Source organism: Pristiophorus japonicus, chromosome 3 (genome assembly GCF_044704955.1).
Source record: "Pristiophorus japonicus isolate sPriJap1 chromosome 3, sPriJap1.hap1, whole genome shotgun sequence".
NCBI lineage: Eukaryota > Metazoa > Chordata > Chondrichthyes > Pristiophoridae > Pristiophorus > Pristiophorus japonicus.
Genome location: NC_091979.1, coordinates 197,061,707 through 197,083,446, shown reverse-complemented (window position 1 = coordinate 197,083,446; position 21,740 = coordinate 197,061,707). Strand labels below are relative to the sequence as shown.

At 45.4% G+C, this 21,740-nt stretch overlaps 1 protein-coding gene across 5 annotated transcripts in view; it reads right to left on the bottom strand.

Annotated features, from left to right (window-relative positions):
- The window catches only part of plekhm3 (pleckstrin homology domain containing, family M, member 3), a 334,170-nt gene that overhangs the window by 291,757 nt on the left and 20,673 nt on the right, over window positions 1-21,740 (bottom strand). For all 5 annotated transcript variants that reach the window (XR_011592712.1, XR_011592713.1, XM_070876189.1 and 2 more), the window contains exons 2-3: window positions 20,045-21,469; window positions 5,476-6,387 (exon numbers count right to left, since the gene is read on the bottom strand). Coding sequence is in view for 3 of the 5 variants with exons in the window: in XM_070876189.1 (XP_070732290.1) it covers window positions 5,476-6,387; window positions 20,045-20,630 (1,498 nt within the window). In the remaining 2 variants the exon portion in view is untranslated. The remainder of the gene's footprint in view (window positions 1-5,475; window positions 6,388-20,044; window positions 21,470-21,740) is intronic.

The following is a 21,740-nucleotide window of genomic DNA, read 5'->3' as shown; positions in this document are numbered from 1 at the left end:
GGATGGCGGGACTGACCTATCAAGAAAGACTGGATCAACTGGGCTTGTATTCACTGGAGTTCAGAAGAATGAGAGGGGACCTCATAGAAACGTTTAAAATTCTGACGGATTTAGACAGGTTAGATGCAGGAAGAATGTTCCCAATGTTGGGGAAGTCCAGAACCAGGGGTCACAGTCTAAGGATAAGGGGTAAGCCATTTCGGACCGAGATGAGGAGAAACTTCTTCACCCAGAGAGTGGTGAACCTGTGGAATTCTCTACCACAGAAAGTTGTTGAGGCCAATTCACTAAATATATTAAAAAAGGAGTTAGATGAAGTCCTTACTACTAGGGGGATCAAGGGGTATGGTGAGAAAGCAGGAATGGGGTACTGAAGTTGCATGTTCACCATGAACTCATTGAATGGCGGTGCAGGCTAGAAGGGCCGAATGGCCTACTCCTGCACCTATTTTCTATGTTTCTTTGTTTCTATTACAACAGGAAGTAGTAGCAGGACATTTAGAAAATCATAAAAGAGTTAACATGGTTTTATGAAAAGGAAATCGTGTTTGACAAATTTACTAAAGTTCTTTGAGGATATAATGAGCAGGATGGATAAAGGGGAACCGGTAGATGTATTTTATTTGGATTTCCAGAAGGCAGTCGATAAGGTGCCACATAAAAAGGTTGCTGCACAAGCTAAGAGCTCACAGGGTTGGGGTAATATATTAGCATGGATAGAGGATTGGCTAACTAACAGAAAAGAAAGAGAGACGGGATAAATTAGTCATTTTCAGGTTGGCAAACTGTAACTAGTGTTTGGGACTCAACTATTTACACAGAAACATAGAAACATAGAAATTGGTGCAGGATCAGGCCATTCGGCCCTTCGAGAATGCACCGCCATTCAATATGATCATGGCTGATCATTCAACTTCAGTACCCCACCCCAGCCTTCTCTCCATACCCCCTGATCCCTTTAGCCGTAAGGGCCATATCTAACTCCCTTTTGAATATGTCCAACGAACTGCACTCAACAACTTTCTGTGGCAGAGAATCCCACAGGTTCACAACTCTCTGGGTGAAAAAGTTTCTCCTCATCTCGGTCCTATATGGCTTACCCCTTATCCTTAGACTGTGTCCCCTTGGTTCTGGACTTCCCTAACATCGGGAACATTCTTCCTGCATCTAACCTGTCCAGTCCCGTCAGAATTTTATACGTTTCTATGAGATCCCCTCTCATTCTTCTAAATTCCAGTGAGTGTAAGCCTAGCCGTTCCAGTCTTTCCTCATGTGTCAGTCCTGCCATCCCGGGAATCAGTCTGGTGAACCTTCGCTGCACTCCCTCAATAGCAAGTACGTCCTTCCTCAGATTAGGAGAACAAAACTGCACACAATATTCAAGGTGTGGTCTCACCAAGGCCCTGTACAACTACAGCAAGACCTCCCTGCTCCTATACTCAATCCCCTCGCTATGAAGGTCAGCATGCTATTTGCTTTCTTTACTGCCTGCTGTACCTGCATGCCTACCTTCAATGACTGATGTACCATGACACCCAGGTCTCGTTGCACCTCCCCTTTTCGTAATCTGTCACCATTCAGATAATAATCTGCCTTCCTGTTTTTGCCACCAAAGTGGATAACCTCACATTTATCTACATTATACTGCATCTGCCATGCATTTGCCCATTCATCTAACCTGTTCAAGACGCCTGCAGCCTCTTAGCATCCTCCTCGCAGCTCACACTGCCACCCAGCTTAGTGTCATCTGCAAACTTGGAGATACTACATTCAATTCCTTCGTCTAAATCATTAATGTATATTGTAAATAGCTGGGGTCCCAGCACTGAACCCTGCGGCACCCTACGAGTCACTGCCTGCCATTCTGAAAAGGACCCGTTTAGTCCCACTCTTTTTTTCCTGTCTGCCAACCAGTTCTCTATCTACATCAATACATTACCCACAATACCATGTGCCTTAATTTTGCATGCTAATCTCTTATGTGGGACCTTGTCAAAAGCCTTTTGAAAGTCCAAAAACACCACATCTACTGATTCTCCCTTGTCCACTCTACTAGTTACATCCTCAAACAATTCGAGAAGATTTGTCAAGCATGATTTCCCTTTCATAAATCCATGCTGAGTTGGACCGATCCTGTCACTGCTTTCCAAATGTGCTGCTATTGTATCTTTAATAATTGACTCCGGCATTTTCCCCACTACCGATGTCAGGCTAACCGGTCTATAATTCCCTGTTTTCTCTCTCCCTCCTTTTTTAAAATATATATTAAATGACTTGGATGAAGGGACCGAGTGTAATGTAACCAAATTTGCTGATGATACAAAGATAGGTGGGAAAGCAAGTTGCGAGGAGGACACAAATAATCTGCAAAGGAATATAGATAGGTTAAGTGGCTGGGCAAAAACTTGGCAGATGGAGTACAATGTGGCAAAATGTGACGTTATCCACTTTGGTAGGAAGACTAAAAAAGCAAATTATTTAAATGAAGAGAGACTACAAAATGTTGCAAGAGAGAGAGAGATCTGGGTGTCCTTGTACATGTAATGTTAGCATGCAGTTACAGCAAGTAATTAGGAAAGCAAATGGAATGTTGGCCTTTAGTGCAAGGGGGGATGGAGTATAAAAGTAGGGAAGTCCTGCTACAACTGTAGTAACTGTTGGTGAGAACACAACTGGAGTACTGCATCTAGTTTGGGTCTTATTTAAGGAGGGATATACTTGCATTGGAGGCAGTTTAAAGGTGGTTCACTCGGTTGATTCCTGAGATGAAGGGGTTGAGCAGGTTGGGCTTATACTCATTGGAGTTTAGAAGAATGAGGTGTAATCTTATTGAAACATAAAAGATTCTGAGGGGGCTTGACAGGGTAGATGCAGAGAGGATGTTTCCCCTCTGGGGGAATCCAGAACTAGGGGGATAGTTTCAGAATAAGGAGTCACCCATTCAAAATGGAGATGAGGAGGAATTTCATCTCTCAGAGGGTCGTGAATCTTTGGAATTCTCTATGCCAGAGAGCTGTGGAGGCTGGGTCATTGAATATATTTAAGGTGGCGATCGACACATTTTTATACAGGGGAGTCAAGGGTTATGGGGAGCGGGCAGGAAAGTGGTGTTGAGGCCAAGATCTGATCAGCCATGATCTTATTGAATGGCGGAGCAGGCTCGAGGGGCTAAGTGGCCTACTCTTGCTCCTATTATTATGTTGCTTATGCAACAGTGACTGCACTTCAAATTACTTTATTGGCTACAAAACGTTTTGTGATATGAAGTCATGTAAGGCACTATATAAATGCAACAACTTGCATTTATATAGCACCTTTAACGTAGCAAAACATCCTAAGACACTTCACAAGAGCATTATCAAAATTTGACACCGAGCCACAGAAACAGATATCAGAACATATTACCAAAGCGCTTGATCAAAGAAGTAGGTTTTAAGGAGCATTTTAAATGATTAGAGAGAGGTGGCGAGTCGGAGAGGTTTAGGGAGGGAATTCCAGGGCTTAGAGCCTTAGGCAGCTGAAAGCACGGCTGCTAATGGTGGAGCGATTAAAATCGGGAATGCATAAGATGCAAGAATTGGAGGAGCACAAAGATCTCAGAGGGTTGTTGGAATTTACAGAGATAGGGAGGGGTGAGGCCGTGGAGGGATTTGAAGACAAATGATGAGAATTTTAAAATTGAGGTGCTATGGGATCAAGAGCCAGTGTAGGTCAGTGAGCACATGGGTGATGGGTGAATGAGGCTTGATGTAGGATATATGGTCAGCAGAGTTTTGGCTGAGTAAAAGTATATGTAGCATGGTAGATGGGAGGCTGGCCAGGAAAGCATTGGAATAGTCAAGTCTAGAAGTGACAAAAGGTATGGATAAGTGTTTCAGCAACAGGTACGGTAAGGTAGCGTAGTGGCTGTGTTACTGGACTAGTAATCCAGAGGCCTAGACCAATGATCATGAGACATGAGTTCAAATGCCACCTCGGGAATTTAAATTCAGTTAAATAAAGATCTGGAATAAAAAGCTAGTATCAGTACTGATGACAATGAAACTATCGGATTGTCAGTGTCCTTTAGGGAAGGAAATCTGCTGTCCTTACCTGGTCTGGCCTATATGTGATTCCAGATCCACAACAATGTGGTTGACTCTTAACTGCCCTCTGCGGTTCAAGGTGGCAGATCACCGCCACCTCAAGGGCAATTAGGGATGGGTAATAAATGCTGGTCTTGCCAGCGATGCCTACATCCCATGAACGAATTTTAAAAATGATGAGCTGCGGCAGAGTCGGAGTTGTTATGGAGGTGGAAGTAGGCAGTCTTGGTAACAGAGCGGATATGTGGTCGGAAGCTTATCTCGGGGTCAAACACAACACCAAGGTTGTGAATGGTCTGGCTCAGCTTCAGGCAGTTGCCAGGGATGGAAATGGAGGTCAGGGAATGGAGTTTGTGGCAGGGATTAAAGTCAATGGCTTCAGTCTTCCCAATATTTAGTTGGAGGAAATTTCTGCTCATCCAATATTGGATGTCGGACAAGCAGCCTGACAAAATCAGAAACTGTAGATGGGTCAAGTGAAGTGGCGGCGAGATAGAGCTGAATGTCATCAACGTACATGTGGAACCTGACAGCGTCTTCGGATGATGTCGCCGAAGGGCAGCACATAGATGAGAAATAGGAGGGGGCCAAGGATAGATTCCTGGGGGACACCAGATGTAATGATGCAGGGATGGGAAGATCCTTGGGGGACTCCCGAGGAAACAATGGAAGCCTTTATCTCTTTATCTCAGTTATATAAAACTCTGGTTAGACCCCAATTAGTACTGTGTTCAATTCTGGACACCAGACCTCAGGAAGGAGATACTGAACTTAAAGGGTGTGCAGTGCAGATTCACCAGAATAATAACGGGGCTAAAAGAGTTAAATTGTGAGGACAGGCAAAGTAAGGGGTGATCTAATTGAGGTGTTTAAGATGATTAAAGGAGCTGATAGGATAGAGAGAGAAAAACTATTTCCTGCGGTGGAGTACTCCAGAACAATTGGGCATAACCTTAAATTGAGAGCTAGCCTATTCAGGGATGATGTCAGGAAGCATTTCTTCACACAAAGGTTTGTGGAAATCTGGAACTCTCTCTCCCAAAAGCTGTGGAGACAGGGTCAATTGAAAATTTCAAACTGGGATTGAGAGATATGGAATCAGGGCAGGTAGATGGGCAGGGAGTTAAGTTACAGATCAGGCATCATCTAATGGAATTGCAAAACAGGCTCGAGGAGCTGAATGACCTCCTACTGCTCCTAAGTCTTGCTTCCTTTCTTAACAGCTGCACCAATGGAAGCCTGAAACACATCAGCTGGCCTGCCTCCTTCCTTGGCCAGTTTCCCAAGAAAACAAGCGGAAGCAGTGCTATCTTCCCTGGAAAAAGGCCAGTGCCACCAAGATTGAGCTCCTGAAAGCTTTTCTTATTTAGTAAAGGATGTAAACATTCACCTGCACACCTGAAGCTCTGAGCCGTGAGCCCCTTCTCCACCGCTATCACTGTCAGGAGGCTGAGAAAGCTGGTGGTCACCGAGTACCGTTTATTCCTCGGTGTGTCCACACCACTGGAGTCAGTCTCCTTTGCCTGCAGATCCCTCGATGAGAAGCGTTCAGAGCTATTGGACGCCCACATGGAGTTAATCATGGCCTTGATCGCCTCTGTCCACTCTTGGGCCTCTTGTTGGGTGTCGGCCATGAGAACGAGAACTTCCTCTGGAAAAGCCACCTTAAGGCAGGGAGCGGACCCCACCGTCACTTCTGTCTGAACATTGAGGCATCGACTAATCTTGTAAGATGCCAAGGGCTCCTCTTCTACGCCATTTGTTCGAAAATACTTGAGTTGGCTACGGCTAAGGACAAAGGTGTATGAGTTCCAGTTGTTCTGAGGCATTAACTTATGAAGTATCCCAATCCGAATTGCGCCTTCTGCGGGCAAGGGGCGGGCTCCAGGCTGCATGGCCACCGCTTGGAAAGTCCCAGGATGCCAGTCGGGAGATGGCGAGCCGCGGGTCCCGTTTGACAGGCCCGATGTCTGCAGTGGGCGCAGGGTAAGCATTCGTTCCAGGAGGTCATGCCTCCAGTCTTCAGCCTCCTGCTGGGAGTGCGCTTGCAGTTGCAGCCACGCGCCATTGGAGAAGAGGACTTCCAGGACGCGGTCACCGTGGTTGGCCGACACAGTGATGCTTTGGCAGCGGCTCAGATAATACACGTTGCACAGGTGCCAGTCGTCCCCAGTCCCCACGCTGTACAGGCACAGCTCCCGGGTACAAAGCTCAACGTAGCACTCCTTCCATGGGCCGGCATGATCCTGTCTTCTGGCCAGGCTTCCCTTCTTCAGAACGTCACGACTGCACGGCCAAGGATCTGCAGGACAGAAGACAGAAAATTTGGTGCCTTAGTCACCCATGCCTAGTCACCTCCAGACTCAACTATTCCAACACTCAACTGGCTGGCCTCGCATCTTCCACCCTCTGTAACTTTAGCTCATCTAAACCACTCTTGTCTGTATCCAAACACGAACCATGTCCCTTTCACCCATCACCCCTGTACTTGCTACATAGGCTCCCGGTCCAGCAATGCTTTGAATTTAAAATTCTCATCCATGTTTTCGAATCCTTTCATGGTCTTGCCCCTCCCTATCTCTTTAACCCCATCTAGCCCTACAACCCTCTTGAAATCTCTGCGCTTCTCCAATTCTGGCCTCTTGCACATCCCCAATTTCCATCATGCCACCATTGGCGGCCGTGCCTTTACGTGCCTAGGCCCCAAGCTTTGGGAATTCCCTCTCTAAACCTTTCCACCCCTCACCTTTTTTTAAGATGCACCTTAAAACCTACCTCTTTGACCAAGCTTTTGGCCACCTGTCCTAATATCTTATGTGGCTCAGTGTCAAAATATATCTGAATATGCTCCTGTGAAGCACCTTACTATGTTAGAGGTGCTATAGAAATACAAGTTGTTGATGCTTTTGAAAAGAACTGCAAAATCTAAGCCCTTCATTAGGCAGCAGATTCTGACAATTTCATACATTCTTTTTTAGAAGTGTTCATGGAGGTCAGGAAAATGCTCACACTGTTAACAAGAGCAGTTTTATTTGCTATTGCATCCAGTGTCAAGCACTTCCAATCTTACAAAAGCACCTCCTATCACACCATTGTGACATTTCCATTCCAGCTGTAACTATGACCCTCCCAAAGCTGTTCATTTAACTCCAAATGAAGGCATTGTTTCGTGCAGAAAATTAATGACCCCAGGCAACCGGGTCGAAAATGTTCTGAACTCAGTTACCTTGGGACAAAGATGGAAAACAGGAGAAAGGTGGCTTCTGTCCAGAGTGAGCTAAATTCAAACTTGTGTTTGACAATTAGAGATCAATATTTGCTGCTCTAACCGGTCATACTGCTCTCTCTCTCTCTCCCTCTCCCTCAAAGCAATTTTATTTTCTCCTCGGGGCAACGGTGTGGTTCAGTGGCAGCACTCTCTCCTCCGAGTCAGATGTGGACCTACATTGGCTCCCGGTTAAGCAACGCCTCGATTTCAAAATTCTCATCCTGGTGTTCAAATCCCTCCAAGGCCTTGCATCCCCATCTCTGTAATCTCCTCCAGCCCCACAACCCCTACCCCCCACCCCCCCCACAACCCCTACCCCCCACCCCCCCCACAACCCCTACCCCCCCTAAAACCCCTACCCCCCCTCCCCACAACCTCTCCTCCCCCTCAACCCCTCCCCCCTCCCCACAACCCCTCCCCCCAACTCCTCCCCTCCCTCCCTCCCCACAACCCCTCCCCCCCAACAACCCCTACCCCCCCCTCCCCACAACCCCCTCTCCACAACCCCTACCCCCCCTCCCCACAACCCCTACCCCCCACCTCCCCACAACCCCTACCCCCCACAACCCCTACCCCCCACCTCCCCTACCCCCCACCTCCCCACAACCCCTACCCCCCACCTCCCCACAACCCCTACCCCCCACCTCCCCACAACCCCTACCTCCCCACAACCCCTACCCCCCCACCTCCCCACAACCCCTACCCCCCCACCTCCCCACAACCCCTACCCCCCCACCTCCCCACAACCCCTACCCCCCCACAACCCCTACCCCCCCACAACCCCTACCCCCCCACAACCCCTACCCCCCCACAACCCCTACCCCCCCACAACCCCTACCCCCCCACCTCCCCACAACCCCTACCCCCCACCTCCCCACAACCCCTACCCCCCACCTCCCCACAACCCCTACCCCCCCACCTCCCCACAACCCCTACCCCCCCACCTCCCCACAACCCCTACCCCCCCACCCCCCCACAACCCCTACCCCCCCACAACCCCTACCCCCCCCTCCCCACAACCCCTACCCCCCCACCTCCCCACAACCCCTACCCCCCCACCTCCCCTCCACAACCCCTACCCCACCCCTTCCCACAACCCCTACCCCACCCCTTCCCACAACCCCTACCCCCCCCCCACAACCCCTACCCCCTCCCCACCGCCTCCCCACAACCCCTACCCCCAGATGTCTGCATTCGTCTAATTCTGCCAGAGCATTCCTGATTATAATCGCTCAAACCATTGGTTGCCGTGCCTTCTATTGCCTAGACCCTAAGCTCTGGAGCTCCCTGCCCAAACCTCTCCGCCTCTTTCCTTCTTCAAGACGCTCCTTAAAACCTACCTCTTTGACCAAGCATTTGGTCACCTGCACTAATTTCTCCTTATGCAGCTTGGTGTCAATTTTTAAAATCTCATAACTCCTGTGAAGCGCCTTGGGACGTTTCACTACAAGCTGTTGGTGTTGTTCACTTCCCACTTGGAGACTTGTGCGCAAAATCCAGGCTGACACTCCAGTGCACTACTAAGGCACTGTCGGAGGTGTGAGATGTTAAACTGAGGCCCAGTCTGCTTTCTCAGGTGGACATAAAAGATTCTGCAGCACTATCTTAAAGGGCAGGGGAGTTCTTCCCAGTATCCTGGCCAATATTTATCCCTCAACCAACATCACTAAAAAACAAATTATCTGGTCATTTATCCCTTGCTGTGTGTGAGATCTTGCTGGGCGTAAATTGGTTGTCGTGTTTCCTGCATTACAACAGTGATGACACTTCCAAAATACTTCATTGGCTGTGAAGCGCATTGGGACATTTTTTTTTAAATAATGAAGGGTTTGATAGGGTAGACATAGAGAAGATGTTTCCACTTGTGGCAGAGCCCAAACTAGGGGTCATATATATATGAAAGATACTCACAAATAAATCCAATAAGGACCAGAGAGTGGTTAGAATGTGGAATTCACTACCACAAGGAGTAGTTACATAAGAACATAAGAAATGGGAGCAGGAGTAGGCCATACAGCCCCTCGAGCCTGCTCCGCCATTCAATATCATGGCTGATCCGATCATGGACTCAGCTCCACTTCCCCGCCCATCTCCATAACCCCTTATTCCCTTATCGTTTAAGAAACTGTCTATTTCTGTCTTAAATTTATTCAATGTCCCAACTTCCACAGTTCTCTGAGGCAGCAAATTCCACAGATCCACAACCCTCAGCAAATAAATTTCTCCTCATCAGTTTTAAATGGGCGGCCCTTTATTCTAAGATTATGCCCTCGAGTTCTAGTCTCCCTCATCAGTGGAAACATCCTCTCCACATCCACCTTGTCAAGCCCCTTCATAATCTTATACTTTTCGATAAGATCACTTCTCATTCTTCTGAATTCCAATGAGTAGAGGCCCAACCTACTCAACCTTTCCTCATAAGTCAACCCCCTCATCCCCGGAATCAACCGAGTGAACCTTCTCTGAACTGCCTTCAAAGCAAGTATATCCTTTTGTAAATAGTTGAGGCTAATAGCATAGATGCATTTAAAGGGAAAGCTAGGTAAGTATATAAGGAAGAAAGAAATACAAGGACATACAGATAGGGTGAGATGAAGTAGATTGGAGGGGTCTCATGGAGGAGCATAAATGCTAACATAGACCATTTGGGATGAATGGCTTGTTTCTGTGCTGTACATTCTATTGAATTATGTAATTGTGAAGTTGTGAAAGGTGCTACATAAATGTAATCTTTCTTTCTTGAATGCTGACTGAGCTACGATTGCATGGGGACCAATCTCTCTTTGGTGCTTTGCCTAAGTAACTTGTTAAGGTGTCAACTGAGACAGTAAGGATTAGATTTGCTGCGGTTGGTGGACTGGGGTGCTTCTCTACCACAACGCAAGAGTTCCCGGCAGCCTCCAGGCCATTGATAACCTGGTGTGAATTTGTTAAGATTTTCTCCCCTACTGTATTTCCTTAATCTTATTATAAGGTCACCCACCCAGCAGGAGGTCAATGAGTAATGATCATATAATGGGTGAGCATATGGGGAAATACAAGGGGATATCCCGAGACCAGCAGCAAGAGTGGGACCTGAGCAGCGGAGATAAAAGGAGCTAGCCGCCACCGGAAGCTCAGAGCAGCGCGAGCCGACCCGAGAGGGGGTCAAAATCAAAGTGTGACGTCACAGGAAAGCAGGTAAGTGATTGGCTTCTTAGTTGGTGAATATTTTTTTTTTCTAAACTTGGGCATTGGTTTAAATTAAGAGACAGAATTAAAAAGTAAACATAGACAATTGATATTTCACAACTTAAAACCTTAATTAATTAAGTAAAATATAATAGAGATGGGAGAGCAGGCGATGTGTTGAAGCTGTTGCACGTGGAAGCTGGTGGACACCATTGAGGTCCTGGGCGACCACATCTGCAGTAAGTGTTGGCTGCTCGAGGAACTTTGGCTCAGAGTTGAGGAGCTGGAGTCCAAGCTTCAGACACTGCGATGCATCAGGTAGGGGGAAGAGTTACCCGGATGCTGTGTTCAGGAGGCAGTCACACTCCTTCGGATAAATAATTCAAATTTGATCCGTGGTCAGGACAGGTGGGTGGGACTACAAGCGAGGCTGGTATGGGACCCAGGAGGTAGTGATGGAGGAGCCTCAAGCACTTGCTCTTGTCCAACAGGAACGAGGTTCTTGCAACTTATGTGGACGAGGGCAGGGACTGCAGGGAGGATGAGCAAACTCCCTGGGGATTAAAAAGAAATGTTGTAGTGGTAGGGGACAGTATAGTTTGGGGGATAGATACTGTTCTCTGCAGCCGAAAGAGTGAGTTCCGAAGGCTGTGTTACCTGCCAGGGTTAAGGACATCTCTGCGCTGGACTGGAAATTGGAGCGGGGAGGAAGAAGATCCAGTTGTCGTGGTCTACGTAGGTACCAATGACATAGGTAGGACAAAGAAAGAGGTTCTGCTGAGGGAATATGAGCATCTAGGGGCTAAATTAAAAAGCAGAACCACAAAAGTAATAATCTGCGGATTACATTAGCCACGAGCAAATTTGCATAGGGTAAATAAGATCAGAGAGATGAATGTGTGGCTCGAAGACTGGTGTGGGAGAAATGGGTTTCGATTTGTGGGACACTGCCATCAGTACTCGGGTAGGAGGGAACTGTTCCGTTGGGATGGGCTTCACTTGAACCGTGCTGGGACTAGTGTCCTGGCGAATCAAATAACTAGGGCTGTAGAGCGGGCTTTAAACTAAAAAGTGGGGGGGAAAGAGTTCAGGTGAGTGGAAATTTAAAAAGTCAAAGAGAAGGGAGAAGGCAATAGAGCAGGGTAGCAATGGGGGAAAATGATAACCAGAGTGTGACAGGAAAGGACAAAATGTATAAAAATAGAGTGCATCAGAAAGTGGGGTCAAAGCAAGAAAAAATGGTAAAAAAACAAAATTAAAAACTCTTTATCTGCACGCAGAATTCGTAACAAGATAGATGAGTTGATGGCACAAATAGAAATAACGGAGTCTGATCTGACAGCCATTACAAAGACGTGGTTGCAAGGTGACCAAGGCTGGGAACTGAATATTCAGGAGTATTTGACAATTTGGAAAGATAGACAGAAAGGAAAAGGAGTTGGAGTAGCTCTGTTAATAAAGGATGAGATCAGTACAGTAGTGAGAAATCATATTGGCTCAGAAGATCAAGATGTAGAATTAGTTTGGGTGGATATAAGAAATAATAAGGGAAGAAGTCACTGGTGGGCATAGTCTATACACCCCCCAACAGTAGCTACACTGTGGGACAGTGTGTAAATCAAGAAATAATGGAGGCTTGTAAGAAAGGTACAACAATAATCTTCATATTGATTGGAGAAATCAAATTGGCCAAGGTAGCCTTGAGGAAGAGTTCATAGAGTGTATCCGGGATGGTTTCCTTGACCAGTATGTTGCGGAACCAACCAGGGAGCAGGCTATCTTAGATCTAGTACTGTGTAATGAGACAGGATTAATAAATGATCTCATAGTAAAGGATCCTATAGGAAAGAGTGATCATAGCATGGTTGAATTTCAAATTCAGCTGGAGGATGAGAAAGTTGGGTCTCAAACCAGTATCCTGATCTTAAGTAAAGGCGATTACAAAGGTAGGAAGGCAGAGTTGGCTAAAGTGGACTGGGAAAATAGATTCAAGTGTAAGACGGTTGATAAGCAGTGGCAGCCATTTAAGGAGATATTTCATAACTCTCAACAAAAATATATTCCAGTGGGAAGGAAAGACTTTGAGAAGGGAGAACCATCCAGGACCAACTAAGGATGGTATCAAATTGAAAACAATGGCATACAATGTTGCCAAGATTAGTGGGAGGCCAGAGGATTAAAAACCAGCAAAGAACGACTTAAAAAAAAAGCGAGAAGCTGGATGATGAGAGTAAACTAGCAAGCAATATAAACACAGATAGTAAGAGCTTCTACAGGTATATAAAAAGGAAGAGAGTAGCTAAAGTAAATATTGGTCCCTTAGAGGATGAGACTGGGAAATGCCAGACTTTGAACAAATATTTTATATTGGTCTTCCCAGTAAAGCATCCCAATAATTGATAATCAAGGGGCTATAGGGAGGGGGTAAACTTAAAACAATCACCATCAGTAAAGAAAAAGTACTCTGTGAAATAATGGGACGAAAGGTGGACAAGTCCCCTGGACCCGATGGCCTGCATCCTAGGGTCTGCAGAGATAGTGGATGCATTCGTTGCAATCTACCAACATTCCCCCCATTCTGGAGAGGTCCCAGTGGATTGGAAAACAGCAAATGGAACGTCCCTATTTAAAAAAAGGAGACAGAAAGCAGGGAATTATAGACCAGTTAGCCCTAACATCTGTCATTGGGAAAATGCTGGAGTCCATTATTAAGGAAGCAGTAGCAGGACATTTGGAAAAACATAATACAGTCAAGCAGAGTCAACATAGTTTTATGAAAGGGAAATTATGTTTGACAAATTTGCTGGAATTCTTTGAAGGTGTAGCAAGCAGAGTGGATAAGAAAAAACCAGTGGATGTGGTGTATTTGGATTTCCAGAAGGCATTTGATAAGGTGCCACATAAAAGGCACAAGATGAGACCTCACAGGGTTGGAGGTAATATGGATAGCGGATTGGCTAACTAGCAGAAAAGAATGTCGAGATAAATGGGTCATTTTCCAGTTGGCAAACGATAACTAGTGGGGTGCCACAGGGATCGGTGCTGGGGCCTCAATTATTTACAATCTATATTAATGACTTGGATGAAGGGACAGAGTGTAATGTAGCCAAGTTTGCTGATGATACAAAGATGGGTGGGAAAGCAAGTTGTGAAGAGGACAAAGAATCTGAAGAGGGATATAGATGAGCTAAGTGAGTGGGCAAACATTTGGCAGATGGAGTATAATGTGGGAAAGTGTGAGGTTATCCATTTTGACAGGAAGAATAAAAAAGTAAATTATTTTTTAAATGGAGATTACAAAATGCTGCAGTACAGAGAACCTGGGCATCCTTGTGCATGAAACACAAAAAGTTAGTATGCAGGTACAGCAAGTAATCAGGAAAGCAAATAGAATATTGACCTTTATTGCAAGGGGGATGGAATGTAAAAGCAGGTAAGCAGTGGGACCACACCTAGAGTACTGCATACAGTTTTGGTCTCCTTAATTAAGGAGGGATATACTTGCAATGGAGGTAGTTCAGAGAAGGTTCACTAGGTTGATTCCTGAGATGAAGGTGTTGGCTTATGAAGAAAGGTTGGGCCTGGAACTAGGGGGCATAGTTTAATAATAAGGGGTTGCCCATTTAGAACTGAGATGGAGGAGGAATTTCTTCTCTGAGGGTCGTAAATCTGTGGAATTCTCTCCCCCCAGAGAGCTGTGGAGGCTGGGTCATTGAATAGATTTAAGGTGGAGATAGATTTTTAAACGATAAGGGAATGAAGGGTTATGGAGAGCGGGCAGGGAAATGGGGCTGATCTTATTAAATGGGGGAGCAGGCTCGAGGGGCCAAATGGCCTACTCCTGCTCCTATTTTTTTTATATATAAAAACAGAAAATGTCGGAAATTTCAGTAGGTCAGGCAGCATCTGTGGAGAGAAAGCAGGGTTAACGTTTCGGGTCGATGACCAAAGGTTCTGACGAAGGGTCATCTCTGCTTTCTCTCCACAGATGCTGCCTGACCTGCTGAGATTTCCATCATTTTTGTTTTTATTCCAGATTTCAGCATCTGCAGTATTTTGCTTTTGTCCTATTTCTTATGAAATGGAGATTGGTGGTGTAGAGGGATTGACATTCATATAAGTAGGGAGACCGCAACCCCAAGCAATTTCACCCACCCTGCTTAACAAAAGTCAGTGGGGCTGGGGCAGGAGATCCCAGGCTTAGCGTCAGCAGGATATTGTCCATGTGTTCCATCAAAGCTAAGCCTGATCGATCTACATCTAATATTTACTCAACTTCCAGCAGGGATTCACTGAACAGTGATCAGGAGTGGGAAGCCTGGCTGATTTCATCCCTTCAAAGCTCAGGGGTGGAGCTCCCTTACAGCAGCTGGGCTGAGATTAAGCTACCTCGACACGAACCAGAGATCGCCAAGCGGACCTTCCACATCTGTATGACTCAGCACCACACTGGGCAGTGCCTCTCTCCTTAAGGCAAGCCTCTAAGTTTTGTTAATGTTTTTGTCCCATAATTTTGTAAAGCCATCTCTAGCATCTAGTCTTACGTAACACCATTTTCCAGATCAGAATAAGGCTTTGAAAAAAATTAATTAAATATATAATCGTAGGATTCTGGAGGGAAGAATCAGTTTTGGTGCAAGAAATGGCCTGTGTGGTTGAATAGACGTTGGAGTCATTTATATTACAATTCTCTCACAAATCCTTCAACATTTGAACATTGAAATATGAAAACTATCAAGTAGAATAGCACTTTTTCTACCCCAATGCTGCTATTTTAAATGTGAGTGCATGGAGTATCCTGCTATCATACCTTTCCCCTCCTATTCCTAACACACACCAAATCCCTTCGCCTATCACCTCTGTTGCTTGCTGACCTACACTGGCTCCCGGATCAACAATGCCTCAATTTTCAAAATCTTATTCGCATGTTCAAATCCCTCCATGGTCTCGTCCCTCCCCATCTCCACGTTCCCGCAGCCCTACAAACTCAGCACTCAGCACTCCTCCAATGCTGGCCTCTTGTGCATCCCTGATTTTCTTCACCCCACCATTGGTGAGCTGTCTAGGCACCAAGCTCTGGAATTCCCATCATAAACCTTTTCACCTCTCTTCTTTCAAGAGGCTCCTCAAAACCTACCTCTTTCATCAAGCTTTGAGTCACTTGGCCCAATGTCTCTACGTGACTCGGTGTCAAGTTTTGTTTGTTAAATGTTCCTGTGAAGCACCTTGGGACGTTTTACTATGTCAAAGGCACTAGATAAATGCAAGTTGTTTTTATTGTTGTTATTGCTGAAGTTAATTTCCATTCTTTGCAACTGTTTAATTCTTTTTTGAAAAAGGCTCCTGCTGGTAAAATGCTTGCTACAAATGTTCGGACCACAAAACACTGCTTTCCTTTTACTGCGGAGATAGAAACTAACCTCCGCTCCTTCGACGCAAGCGAGAGCTCCTGCCATTCATTAGTACCTCTCATACTTAAAAACCATTACATTCAGCAGTCACACTAATCCCCTATTTGCTGGATAATAGATGTATGTTTTGCCACTGCACTTTCCCTATTAATCCAATAATGCAAATGCTCTTATTTTCTCTGGTACATGTAACTTAGCTGCAGATGACAGTGGCCCATTTCTCTCCTCCTCTCCTTTTCCCTCCGCCCACCCACCCATTGACTATCAACGGCATTTCAAGGGATCTACAATCAGCAAAACCAATAATGCTCTCTCTGCATGAGGGAGGTCTGCAGCGCCTTTTGTTGTATGAGAGAAAGCCTCATTCAGGCCTGTATTTTTCTATCTCCATAAAATGGGATGTGGCTTTTCTCTCTCTCCCTCATTGAGGGACAGAAAGAAAGCTAGAAAAAGGTTTCTCAATTAAAATGATTGGGGCTGCATGGATCAGAGAGGATGCATTCAATTGCACAGACTCGGTACACAATGAGACAGATAATAGCTCATTTTTTGGAGTGCAGCCTCAAGATGCCATATCTCTCCAAGCCATTTTACGATCAGTGTGGCATAAAAAAAACACAAATTTAAATGGAGATGGAAAGCTAATACATACGTACAAACACACAAAATTGATGGGCAGGAAAAGACCAGTCCATCAAGCCTGCACAACACTCATGATGAATGGAGCATCATGACCAGAAACTTCAAGCCCCCTCAACCATAGGAGAGGCAAAAAAAAAAACCCAGAAAAATCCCAGGGCCAATAAGGGGAAAAAATGTTCTGGAAAGTTCCTCTCTGCCCACCTTGGGCAATCAAAACCGTCCAGGAGATCACATGGACCAAGTGTTATCTGTAAAGTAAACAATAACCAAGGCTCGTAGGATGGTGGTCGTTGGATCAGAGGCTGAAACCATTGTAACGTGGAAAGCAGCTGTGTGACTGATACACTATCGTTAGACAAGGGTATTAAGGGATATGGAACCAAAACAGGTAGATGGAGTTAGGATACAGATCAGCCACGATCTAACTGAAAGACAGAACAGGCTCCAGGGGGTGAATTGCCTACTCCTGTTTCTATGATCCTATGTGCACACTTGGATATACACTCAGTGAGATCAACATTGGGTGCTCAATGGACTGGACATCAGTATTTCATCATCACAAGCAACAAGTTCAGTTCATTCAGAATGATCTCCCTCTAATCCCCTACTACTGTATATCTGAATACGGTCAGGTCCCATTCCAGTATGATATCAAGATGAAAAACTGTAGTTATGAGAAGAGATTTGAGATATTGGAACGATTTCAATTGGAACAGATAAGTCGGAGAGGATATTGAATTGAGATTTTTTAAATTATGACGACCTCAATGTCCCAAAGTGCTTTACAGATAATTAAGTCATTTTGAAGTGTAGTCACTGTTATAATGTAGGAAACGCAGCAACCAATTTGCACACAGCAAGGTCCCACAAACAGCAATGAGATAATGACCAGATCATCTGTTTTAGTGATGTTGGTTGAGGGATAAATATTGGCGAGGACACCAGTGAGAATTCCCCTGCACTTCTTCGAAATAGCACCGAAATCTTTTACATCCACTTGAGGGCAGAAAGGACCACAGTTTAACATCTTATCTAAAAGACGGCACCTCCAACAGTGCAGTACTCCAGTATCAGTCTGGAATTTTGTGCTTGGGTCTCAGGAGTGGGACTTGAGACCACAACCTTCAGATTCAGTGGTGAGAGTGCTACCCACTGAGCTACAGTCAATACCCAAGAGAAATAGTGACAAGGAATCCTCCTGTTATATTCTCTTTGACTCAAGTTTTCAAATTCTGAAACTCAAAGCATTTCAGTCTTTCACTTTTATCCCAAAATAATGATCCACTTGATTATCTATTCTCAGGATACAATTTCAAACTTCCAAGGGACCCAACAATACCTTCTTTTGCAACCCTGGAGCTATTTATAAACAATTCCTGCAATGATTATTGAATTCAATGATAAACAGTTTGTCCCCTTCTCTCCTGAAGACGCAAGTCCAAGTTGGGCCAATGGTCACCAGGTGCCCTCTGATACCTCGCAAAAGTGACCAGTCATTCTGGAAAGTGTCGGGAAGGTTATTCATCACCACAGGGGTTACTGGAAAGCAATCAGATGCAGGATCCTAGGCTGATTTTTCCTCTCCCTTGCCCAGTGGTGCTGAGGTTAGTAATAATGCCTTGGCTGTAATTAACTATTCTGGACCAGAGAACTTCCATCATCTGGAACCATACCTCAGTATAAACCACCAGTTTCAGGGTACCAGAGCAGAAAACTGAAGTAAAATTTTAAAGACTGGTAACATATTGCATGTATTTCGTGAACAATTAAGAGGCTGGAGGTTGTATCAAGGGGTGAGTGTGTCAATGTCAAGGCTCTGTTTGGTAATGTAAGCTTTCTTCTCTTGCCTGACAAGGAATCACTGAGTACAGAACCGTGACTATTAAACTGTAATCTACTCAGAAAGTGGACCAACATAGGAACAGAAGTATGCCATTCAGCCCCTCGGGCCTGTTCCCCTATTCAATCAGATCATAGCGAGGCGGGGTGGGTGAAGGAGGGCGGGGGGAGTGAAGGAGTGGAGACAGAGCCTTGGTTTACTGTTCATGCAAAAATCGCACCTCCGGCCATGCAGCACTCCTTCAATACTGCACTGGAGTGTTAATCTAGATACGGGATTGAAAGACTTCGGCTGCTTCTGCAATGCAGTAATACTTGGGCTGGTGGCACTGGCCCCAATAGATGGGTGTGGGCTGCAGTTTTCCAGGAATGCCTATGGCTGGTGACTGGGAAGACCCCATTATTACCGGCAAGGTTCTTACAGAATCGAGGCTGGGTTTGCTTTCCGGTCGCGGCTGGCTACACACCAAGCGCTGACATTGCTGGGCCTACGCACGATATAAAGGCTGGAAGAGGCAAAGCTACACAGGAGCTAAATGAGAGAGTCCCGCAGTGAAAGAGAAAGAAACGTAAGGAGAGGAGAATGCCATTCAGCCTTTCCAGCCAGCTCCACCATTCAATTAGATCATGGCTGATCTATAGCTTAACTCCATTTACTCTCCTCGGTCCATATCCCTTAATACCCTTACCTAACAAAAATCTTTCAATCTCACTTTTGAAATTTTCAATTGACTACCACCCAGAACAGATTTTTGTGGGAGAGAGTTCCAGATTTCCACTACCCAGTGTGTGAAGGATTGCTTCCTGACATCATCCCCAAACAGCCTAGCTCTAATTTTAAGGTTATGCCCCCTTGTAGAATCATAGAATCAAAGAATGGTTACAACACAGAAGGAGGCCATTCGGCCGGTCGAGCCTGTGCCGGCTCTCTGCAAGAGCCATTCAACTCGTCCCACTCCCCTGCCCTTTCCCCATAGTCCCACAATTTGTTTTCCTTTAGGTACTTATCCAATTCCCTTTTGCAAGTCACAACTGAAGTCACAGTGAATTCCAGATCCTAAACACTCACTAGGTAAAAAGGTTATTCCTCATGTCGCCTTTGGCTTTTCTGCCAATCACGTTAAATCTGTGACCTCTGGTTCTCGACCCTTGCGCCAATGGAAACAGTTTTTCTCTATCTACTCTGACTAGATCACTCAGGATTTTGTTCTGGACTTCCCCAACAGAGGAAATAGTTTCTCTCTATTTACCCTATCAAATAATGTAATCATCTTAAACATCTCAATTCGATCACTCCTTAATCTTCTATAAGCAATAAAATACAAGCCTAGTCTATGAAACCTGTCCTCATAATTTAACTCTTTTAGCCCTGGTATCATTCTGGTGAATCTGCACTGCACTCCCTCTAAGGCCAACATATTCTTCCTAGGTGTGACGCCCAGAACTGAAAAAAGTACTCCAGATGGAGTCTAACTAGAGCTTTATATAATTGAAGCATAATATCCAACCTCTCGAATTCTAGTCCCCTTAGATAAAGGCCAACATCCCATTCGACTTTAGACCTGCAGCATGACTATCACTTAGTGCAGTAAAAGGACAAGACCACCTGCAGAATGGGTGGCACTTACCGCCTTTGCTTCGAGCAGCTGTCGCAATGTCTCTGCGTTTGTCGAATAAGGACAAAAAGGAGGCGCTGGAGGGAGGTAACTCGGAATCCAGTGGACAGTGGGCTGATGCCATCCCAGATTGTAACCGGTAGCGGGATGGAATGCCATCGGATTGGGATCGGAAGAGCAGCGGCCGGTTGGTTGACCATTCTCCAACTGGATTGCTCCTCCTGGCGTGAGTCACGCTATAACTGTTGGAGATGAAGGAGCCCTCAATGTCCGCACCATCGACCCACTGCTGTGTTGGCCCGTTGGCCACTCTAACTGGTTTACTGGTGGGTGTACTTCTCCTCACTTCTATTGGCGTCGTGGTCTCTGGTTTGCTCATTTTTGGAGGTATAATTCTGGAGCCATCTCTCTTGTGTGACTGTTCACCCCTCATCTTTAGGACTTCATGTCCAATGATCACTGGGATCTCCTGGATTCCAAACACCTCTTGTTTTGGGAGATCCTCACGTCCTATCCGGTCATCAATCCCACTGAAAAGAAAGAACTCCTCAGTGGCCTCCAAAGCAGGGCTGATATCATCTGCTTCCAGTGCCTCCATTGGCTAGTATCTTTAAACTCTGGGCTGAGTTACCAACGGTTCAGTGATCAATCTGATCAAAAGGACAGCAAAACCAACTCGCAAAAGTCCAGCAGGTCTTTTCCCTTTAAAAGGTTCCTTGAATGTCAAAGCAAGCCGCGGGTGAATATCCTCGTCTTCCAACCCATCTATAAACTGCTACGACAAGCCAATTCCATTAGTTATGGGCTAAGCGCCTAACCTTGCATCCTGCACCATACAGTCCTGACAGCTCAAACCTACTCAAAGATTTGGAGTGGTTCCTTTACTTTGTTCAATAGATCTGTAATTGGACCTGGCACTGGAGGCTACAAAAGCTGCTGAGCAAAGTGATAGAATTTTAGATGTATATTTTCAAACACCGAAAACTAAGTCTTATCAGCAAACAAAAGGGTTCATTTCTTCTCTTCACAAGGAAGCCTCTAACATGCTATTGAAGCAAAGCCTTGTTGATCGGCTGGTTCGGTCTGCAAGTCAATGATAAACCTGGAATTTTTAAGTCTTCTCACTTCAGGAATCTTACAGTCCATCAACAAGCTAAGGTACTGTGTCGAGTGATCGCAGTACATAGAAATGCTTTTAGATCACCGCTCCATCTCATCAAGGCAATCTGCCCGCATAATACAAGGAACACCACACCTGCCCAAGGGAAAACGGGTGTAGATTGACAGTTTACAATCAATTAGAATATTTCTGTGCTGCCACATATGGGTCTTGTTTCTCAAGAGTTTAGCACTGATGTCCATTACAAAAGCACGCCATGCCCATTGTTCAATTATCTTCCATGTTGAGAGTTGGTTACAGGCAGAACAGGTCAATGCCTGAGGGGAAAAAGAGAATAGGTGACTTTTATTTTGTGCTTTCCACAGTGAAGACACAGCAGACATTAATCTATAATGTGTGGGGTTAAGCTACAACATCGACATTAAGAACGACATTATTTCTCACACATTCAATAAACATATATAATGAATTCAGGTGGTTTATATATAGAACCTGAGATGAGTTATGGTCTGAAATCTAATCGAGGGGTTCAGCTAGTTTATATATAGAATAATGGATACCTAGGAGTGAGTTACAGGCTGGAATCTA